General features: G+C 47.3%; 1 protein-coding gene across 1 annotated transcript in view; it reads right to left on the bottom strand.

Annotated features, from left to right (window-relative positions):
- Nucleotides 1-4,808: 4,808 nt before the first annotated feature.
- Nucleotides 4,809-9,038, bottom strand: part of ehbp1 (EH domain binding protein 1) — a gene marked incomplete at its 3' end in the record, with an annotated part of 223,343 nt that continues 219,113 nt past the window's right edge. The window contains 1 exon segment of the mRNA XM_045215207.1: nucleotides 4,809-4,932. Coding sequence (XP_045071142.1) covers nucleotides 4,809-4,932 — 124 coding nt within the window.

Raw genomic sequence — 9,038 nt, 5'->3', positions numbered from 1 at the left:
GGAATGTCTGTTTTCACCTACACTACCAGTCAAAAGTTTGGACACACCTACTCATTCAAGGGTTTTTCTTTATTTTTACTATTCTTTACATTGAAATAACACATATGGTATCATGTAGTAACCAAAAAAGTGTTAAACAAATCAAATATTTTATATTTGAGATTCTTCAAATAGCCACCCTTTTGCCTTGACAGCTTTGCACACTCTTGACATTCTCTCAACCAGCTTCATGAGGTAGTCACCTGGAATGCATTTCAATTAATAGGTGTGCCTTCTTAAAAGTTAATTTGTGGAATTTATTTCCTTCTTAATGCGTTTGAGCCAATCAGTTGTGTTGTGACAAGGTAGGGGGGTACACAGAAGATAGCCCTATTTGGTAAAAGACCTAGTCCATGTTATTGCAAGAACAGCTCAAATAAGCAAAGAGAAACTACAGTCCATCATTACTTTAAGACATGAAGGTCAGTCAATATGGAACATTTCAAGAACTTTGAAAGTTTCCTTAAGTGCAGTCACAAAAACCATCAAGTGCTATGATGAAACTGGCTCTCATGAGGACCGCCACAGGAATGGAAGACCCAGAGTTACCTCTGCTGCAGAGGATAAGTTCATTAGAGTTACCAGCCTCAGAAATTGCATTCCAAATAAATGCTTCAAAGAGTTCAAGTAACACACACATCTAAACATCAACTGTTCAGAGGGGACTGTGTGATTCAGGCCTTCATGGTCGAATTGCTACAAAGAAACCACTACTAAAGGACACCAATAAGAAGAAGAGACCTGCTTGGCCCAAGAAACACGAGCAATGGACATTAGACCGGTGGAAATTTGTCCTTTGGTTTGGAGTCCAAATTGGAGATTTTTGGTTCCAACCATCATGACTTTGTGAGACGCAGTGTGGGTGAACGGATGATCTCCGCATGTGTAGTTCCCACCGTAAAGCATGGAGGAGGAGGTGTAATGGTGTGGGGGTGCTTTGCTGGTGACACTGTCTGTGATTTATTTAGAATTCAAGGCACACTTAACCAGCATGGCTACCACAGCATTCTGCAGCGATACACCATCCCATCTGGTTTGCGCTTAGTGGGACTATCATTTGTTTTTCAACAGGACAATGACCCAACACACCTCCAGGCTGTGTAAGGGCTATTTTACCAAGAAGGAGAGTGATGGAGTGCTGCATCAGATGACCTGGCCCCCACAATCCCCCGATCTCCACCCAATTGAGATGGTTTGGGATGAGTCGGACGGCAGAGTGAAGGAAAAGCAGCCAACAAGTGCTCAGCATTTGTGGAACTTCTTCAAGACTGTTGGAAAAGCATTCCAGGCGAAGCTGGTTGAGAGAATGCCAAGAGTTTGCAAAGCTGTCATCAAGGCAAAGTGTGGCTATTTGAAGAATCTCAAATATAAAATATATTTGATTTGTTGAAGACTTTTTTGGTTACTACATTATTCCATATGTGTTATTTCATAGTTTTGATGTCTTCACTATTATTCTACAATGTAGAACATAATAAAAATAAAGAAAAACCCTTGAATGAGTAGGTGTGTCCAAACTTTAGACTGGTACTGTACATATTTTACAACTGGAAGTGGGATACTTCCCAGAAACTCCACTTCAATCAACACGTTTAAAGAGGCCTTGGGAAACGAGGTGGCGTATGTGTGGCTCAGTTGGTAGAGCATGGCGCTTGCAATGCCAAAGTCATGTGTTGGATTTCTGCTGGGGCCACCTATGGGAAAATGGGTGTCTGCTTAACTCTAAGTCTGCTTAATGGCATCACTTATAATTAAAGTAGGGAGTTAAACCCATTTCTTACTTTAACTGATCAATTACCTGTTGAGGAGGAGAGAAGAGAAGGATGAGGAGAGGGGAGAGGGGAGGAAGGGAGGAGAGGAGGAGGGAGGGGAGGAAGGGAGGAGGAGAGGAGGAGGGAGGGGAGTAAGGGAGGAGAGGAAGGAGGGAGGGGAGGAGGAGAGGAGGAGGAGAGAGGGGAGGACGGGAGGAGGAAGGGGAGGAGGGGAGTAGGGGAGGAAACAGGTGAACGAATGCCGTTGCGGCCTTCAAGGACCAGGAAGAGAGGTAAATAGAATAAGCGAATACACACACACACTCCCCCCTCACACACACACACACTCCACTCACACACACACACACACACACAGTCCCCCCTCACACACACACACACACTCCGTGTTTACCCAAACTGTATTTTCTCCATGTCATTGGTGACTGATGCTACAAGGGTTTTTTGGGGATGTATCCGGGGGTGAATTCTTCTCTCCCTGATACTAGTATTATTATTATTGTGTAGGCAGCGTCCATCCTCCATCCTGCCTGCCTCACTACCTATCTACCATCTTATTATTTACAGGGGGCTGGCTGGGCTGGAATAGCAATCTGGCTCAAGGTGTTTGTGTGTGTTTGTGAGAAAAAGGGTGTGGTGAGAGAGTGTGTGTGTGTGTGTGTGTGTGTGTGTGTGTGTGTGTGTGTGTGTGTGTGTGTGTGTGCGCGCGCGCTTGCCGGTAAACAACCTATCCAGCTAAGGCTGCTTTATCAGCGGTGGGGGAAAACCCTTCAGATTGACACAATGGCATTCACTCCTACAGGGGTAGAGGGCATGGAGGGATGGAGGGAGGAAGGGATGGAGGGAGAGAGGGATGGAGGGAGAGAGGGATGGAGAGAGGAGGGGATGGAGGGAGAGAGGGATGGAGGGAGAGAGGGATGGAGGGAGGAGGGGATGGATGGAGGAGGGGATGGAGGGAGAGAGGGATGGAGGGAGAGAGGGATGGAGGGAGGCATATGCAACAAACAGTGAGATGGTCTCGATACGGGAGGAGCAGTAAAATCCCAAATCCCTCCACCCTGGTGTTGCTTTCTCCCCTCTCTCTCCCTCGCTTCTCCCCCTCCTCTCTCTTTTTCCAAAGCACACACTTTTGTGAGGATAAATTGTTTAGTATCAGTAACAGAATGCTAGCCTGCATTCCAAATGGCACCCTATTCCCTACAAAGTGCATTACTTTTGACCAGAGCCCTATGGGACACCCTATGGAAGATCTGGTCAAAAGTAGTGCACTATGTAGGGAATAGGGTACAATTTGGGCTGCAGAACCTATTCTGGTATTTCAGTACAGGACTCAATGGAACCGAGCCCCTTGGCTCAGACACCTGTCTGTTTCATGTCTTTACAAGGTTACACACCAGCCAACGCTTCCCAACCAATCAGCCTGTATGGAAGCCAAAAGAACACACTTTTGAGTGTGTGAATCTGTGTGTGAGTGGGTTGGGTTAAGTGTGTGTGTCCTTGTGTGTGTGTTGAGTTAAGCGTTTGTGTGTGTTGTGTTCTCAGTGTGTGTGTGTGTTGTGTTCTCAGTGTGTGTGTGTTGTGTTCTCAGTGTGTGTGTGTGTTGAGTTAAGCGTTTGTGTGTGTTGTGTTCTCAGTGTGTGTGTGTTGAGTTAAGCGTTTGTGTGTGTTATGTTGTGTTCTCAATGTGTGTGTGTTGTGTTCTCAGTGTGTGTGTGTGTGTGTGTTGTGTTCTCAGTGTGTGTGTGTGTTGTGTTGTGTTCTCAGTGTGTGTGTGTTGTGTTCTCAGTGTGTGTGTGTGTGTGTTGTGTTGTGTTCTCAGTGTGTGTGTGTGTTGAGTTAAGCGTTTGTGTGTGTTGTGTTCTCAGTGTGTGTGTTGTGTTCTCAGTGTGTGTGTGCTGTGTTCTCAGTGTGTGTGTGTTGAGTTAAGCGTTTGTGTGTGTTGTGTTCTCAGTGTGTGTGTGTTGTGTTCTCAGTGTGTGTGTGTGTGTGTGTGTGTTGTGTTCTCAGTGTGTGTGTGTGTTGAGTTAAGCGTTTGTGTGTGTTATGTTGTGTTCTCAGTGTGTGTGTGTTGAGTTAAGCGTTTGTGTGTGTTATGTTGTGTTCTCAGTGTGTGTGTGTTGTGTTCTCAGTGTGTGTGTGTTGTGTTCTCAGTGTGTGTGTGTGTGTGTTGTGTTGTGTTCTCAGTGTGTGTGTGTTGTGTTCTCAATGTGTGTGTGTTGTGTTCTCAGTGTGTGTGTGTTGTGTTCTCAGTGTGTGTGTGTTGTGTTCTCAGTGTGTGTGTGTTGTGTTCTCAGTGTGTGTGTGTTGTGTTCTCAGTGTGTGTGTGTTGTGTTCTCAGTGCGTATGTTACCTCTTGCATTATTTTAAAATGCCCCCCCCTCACTTAACCCCCACCAATCATCCCCCTCTCCCCTTCTGCTGCATATCATTGAAGACCAGATATGTACGGTGGAAGGGGGAGGAGGGGGCTGTGCATGGCTGAGCACACTGTTCGATGTGAGCTGAGCAGGCTGGCTGGGGGCTCTCCCCCCCCACTGGTGGGACACTATCAGGCCTGGTTATCATTTCCCATGAAGACTCTCTTATCACCCTGGCCCAGAGAGGTCTCCCCTTCTCTCCCCCCATCTATCCTCCTTCTCCCCCCTTCTATCACCCTCTACTCCCACTCTCCCCCATTTCCCCCACTCTCCCCCCTTTTCATATCCACCAGCCAGCCCCTCATATCACCTCTCGCTCTCTCGCCTCCCTCCCTCCCTCCCTCCCTCCGTAGCTACACAACATTCACTGCTTCAAAGATTCCACACCGCGTCTCAAATGGCACCCTATTCCCTATATAGTGCATCGGGCTCCATATAAGTAGTGCACTACATAGGGAATAGGGTGCAATTTGGGACACCGCAGCCTCACACACAGCCTCCACACACTTCCCCAACTCCGTGAGAGTTTGTGTGAAACGCTCAATTTGCCAAAACAGTTTTCCAGTGTAATTGGGCTTGGTACCTGTGTCCATGAGATAGCGGAGCCTCTTCTCCACGCGCGCCGCCCGGGCGTCGATGTGGCGCTGCTCGCTCTCCAGAGCAGACAGCTCCCCGACCACGTACTGACTGGTGTCTTTGAACGCCTTCTGGTAGACGGAGGGTGGGGGGAGAACAGAGAGAAGAGGGGGAGATGGAGGAGAAGAGAGAGAGGAAAGGAGAGATAAAGAGGGGGAAGAGAAACAGAGAGAAAATCCAGAAAGAGAGAAACAGAGGAAGAGAGGGAGAAACAAGACGAGACAGGAGAGAAAATCCAGAAAGAGAGAAACAGAGGAAGAGAGGGAGGAACAAGACGAGACAGGAGAGAAAGAGGTAGAGATGAGAAAGAGAAATGGAGGGAAAGAGGGAGAGAAAGAGAGAGAGAGATAAACAGAGGGAAAGACAGGAGAGAAAGAGAGAAACAGAAAAGGAGGGGTTAGAATTCATCATCAAACAGGAAGCACATACAGCATCAAAACATTGTCCTTTATTAAACGGGGGAGAGAGGATATTTTCTTTTAAACAAAAGGCTTTCATTTGAAGACTGAGAAGCCCCACGATAACGGCCTTGTTGTTGTTGTTGTTGGTGTTGTTCCCTTCTTATTGTTGTTGTTTAGTGTTTCTTCTCTCTCCTCCCTCACTCTTCACAGAGCTGTGGCTAGAGATAGGCAGCTTACCAGACATGATAAGGACTTCAGTTATAGTCGACCCACTTGGAAACTGACTAGTCCCCTCTCGACATGCTCCTCAACCCAAACCTTTTCTCTTGTGATACACTCTTATACTCCTCGACTTGTAACTAGGCCCTCTCGTCCTAATTTACTCAACCTGTATGGATGGGGTCAGGGGTCACCCCCACTCTTACCTCTGAGTCAGTCACACTCGCCCCCATTGCACTTATTTAGGCCCCAGTGTCTAGTACAGGGCTCTCCAACCCTGTTCCTGGAGAGCTACGCTCCTGTAGGTTTTCACTCCAACCCTGTTCCTGGAGAGCTACGCTCCTGTAGGTTTTCACTCCAACCCTGTTCCTGGAGAGCTACGCTCCTGTAGGTTTTCACTCCAACCCTGTTCCTGGAGAGCTACGCTCCTGTAGGTTTTCACTCCAACCCTGTTCCTGGAGAGCTACGCTCCTGTAGGTTTTCACTCCAACCCTGTTCCTGGAGAGCTACGCTCCTGTAGGTTTTCACTCCAACCCTGTTGCTGGAGAGCTACGCTCCTGTAGGTTTTCACTCCAACCCTGTTCCTGGAGAGCTACGCTCCTGTAGGTTTTCACTCCAACCCTGTTCCTGGAGAGCTACGCTCCTGTAGGTTTTCACTCCAACCCTGTTCCTGGAGAGCTACGCTCCTGTAGGTTTTCACTCCAACCCTGTTCCTGGAGAGCTACGCTCCTGTAGGTTTTCACTCCAACCCTGTTCCTGGAGAGCTACGCTCCTGTAGGTTTTCACTCCAACCCTGTTCCTGGAGAGCTACGCTCCTGTAGGTTTTCACTCCAACCCTGTTGCTGGAGAGCTACGCTCCTGTAGGTTTTCACTCCAACCCCAGTTGTAACTAATCTGATTCACTTCATGAACCAGCTAATTATTAGAATCGTTAGATCAGGGGTTTTCTACCTTTTCTTGCCAAGGGACCCCCACCCAGGCAAACCAGCAACCCATCATATGTTACCAAAAAAAATCACAGCTTGTCTTATTTTCAGGTGAATGACAATGGCTAGTAGAAGTAATCAACATTTAAAAATGAATAGATTTGGTAGACAGTGTCATTATTTTGACCCCCCACAGTTCATTGGAAGAGGAAGTGTAAACTCTAACATGGTCTATTAGCTAGAAAGGAATCTTGGTGCCGTAGAACATTTTGCTGTTGTAAAACTATTTTTTTGCAATTATTATTTTTTTTTCTTCCATTGAGCTGAGAGAAAATGCTGTTTTGAAGCTAATTTCCAGCAATTCTACACACTTCGGCATGGAGCTGAGAGACAATTTTGCAGTTTTAAAGCTAATTTTCTGTACTTCTATGCATTTTGCCATGGCTAATGCTGTTTTCCTGTGCTTAAACATTATAACAAAATCAATGGGCATGTGCTCTGAATGCCTGGTATTTTCAATGTTCGACTCTCCCTGACTGTCTACCTTATACCTCATTGTTAGTTCTCAGAGATGGCATTATTAAAAAACATATAAAGTATATTTTCTGCTTTCTATCTGGTCTTTTAAGTTGACGCAAACTGTTTTTCCATCACGAAAATGTTCACTTAGACGGCCCGCCTAAGAATTTTCTAGACAGAAAAGACCCTGTAATTAGCTTAAATTTCGTTCAATTTTGCTGCTGGCTAACCAACCCTCATTAACCGGTCAACAAACTGTAAAAAATAAAGCCTAACAGAAAATGACGTGCCCAACAGAAAATACTATGCATGCATAGGAGGAACGGAAATGTTTCATTATGAGCTATTGTCTTAATAGCCTATTATTGAACATGCAAGTCCTGTAATGAAGCAGCTAATAAAACGTCATTTTCAAACATTTGCCAAAATGCAATTTGTGGGAAAAACACCGCTATAAACAGAGCACCTAATGCGAGCGGTTCCATATGTGACAGAGATGGGGGGGTCTAATAGATCCAACAAGGTTGAGTTGCTAATATGACTAGGATTGTGTACATCTCCACCTCTCCTTCTCTCCTTCTCTCCACCTCTCCTTCTCTCCTTCTCTCCTTCTCTCCATTTCTCCTTCTCTCCTTCTCTCCACCTCTCCACCTCTCCTTCTCTCCACCTCTCCACCTCTCCACCTCTCCTTCTCTCCTTCTCTTCTTCTCTCCTTCTCTCCATCTCTCCACCTCTCCTTCTCTCCACCTCTCCTTCTCTCCACCTCTCCTTCTCTCCACCTCTCCACCTCTCCTTCTCTCCATCTCTCCTTCTCTACACCTCTCCTCCTCTCCTTCTCTCCTCCTCTCCTTCTCTCCACCTCTCCTTCTCTCCACCTCTCCTTCTCTCCTTCTCTCCACCTCTCCTTCTCTCCACCTCTCCTTCTCTCCACCTCTCCACCTCTCCTTCTCTCCACCTCTCCTTCTCTCCACCTCTCCACCTCTCCTTCTCTCCACCTCTCCATCTCTCCTTCTCTCCACCTCTCCTTCTCTCCATCTCTCCTTCTCTCCACCTCTCCTTCTCTCCACCTCTCCTTCTCTCCACCTCTCCTTCTCTCCATCTCTCCTCCTCTCCTTCTCTCCACCTCTCCTTCTCTCCACCTCTCCTTCTCTCCTTCTCTCCACCTCTCCTTCTCTCCACCTCTCCTTCTCTCCACCTCTCCACCTCTCCTCCTCTCCTTCTCTCCACCTCTCCTTCTCTCCACCTCTCCTTCTCTCCTTCTCTCCATCTCTCCACCTCTCCTTCTCTCCACCTCTCCACCTCTCCACCTCTCCTTCTCTCCATCTCTCCTTCTCTCCACCTCTCCATCTCTCCCTCCTGCTTACTATTCCCTAGACTGTCCTCAGAAAAAGAGGGCAAAATGTTTATTCAAATTAGGTCACTAAAGATTCCTCGAAAAATACATGTATATTTAAATAAATATTTACAGCTGCTGATCCAACCTATTTTCTTAATAGGAACAAGACCAGGGGAGAAGAGAAACAGATAGAGAAACAGAGAGAGAGTTAGAGAGGAGAGAGAGAGAGTTAGAGAGAGAGAGAGAGAGAGCGAGAGAGAGAGAGAGAAAGCGAGAGAGAGAGAGAGAGAGAGAGCGAGAGAGAGAGAGCGAGAGAGAGAGAGAGAGAGAGAGAGAGGGAGAGAGAGAGCGAGAGAGAGAGCGAGAGAGAGAGAGAGAGAGAGGGAGAGAGGGAGCGAGAGAGAGAGAGAGAGAGCGAGAGAGAGAGCGAGAGAGAGGGCGAGAGAGAGAGGGAGAGAGAGAGGGAGAGAGAGAGCGAGAGCGAGAGAGAGAGAGCGTGAGAGAGAGCGAGAGAGAGAGCAAGAGAGAGCGAGAGAGAGAGCGAGAGAGAGAGAGAGAGAGAGAGAGAGAGAGAGAGAGAGAGAGAGAGAGAGAGAGAGAGAGAGAGAGAGAGAGAGAGAGAGAGAGAGAGAGCGAGAGAGAGAGCGAGAGAGAGAGCGAGAGGGAGAGAGAGAGCGAGAGAGAGAGCGAGAGCGAGAGAGAGAGCGAGAGAGAGAGCGAGAGAGAGAGGGAGAGAGAGAGGGAGAGAGAGAGCGAGAGGGAGAGGGAGAGGGAGA

This window comes from Coregonus clupeaformis, chromosome 1 (assembly GCF_020615455.1).
Source record: "Coregonus clupeaformis isolate EN_2021a chromosome 1, ASM2061545v1, whole genome shotgun sequence".
NCBI classification, from domain to species: Eukaryota; Metazoa; Chordata; class Actinopteri; order Salmoniformes; family Salmonidae; genus Coregonus; species Coregonus clupeaformis.
This window is presented reverse-complemented; position numbering and strand designations above follow the sequence as displayed.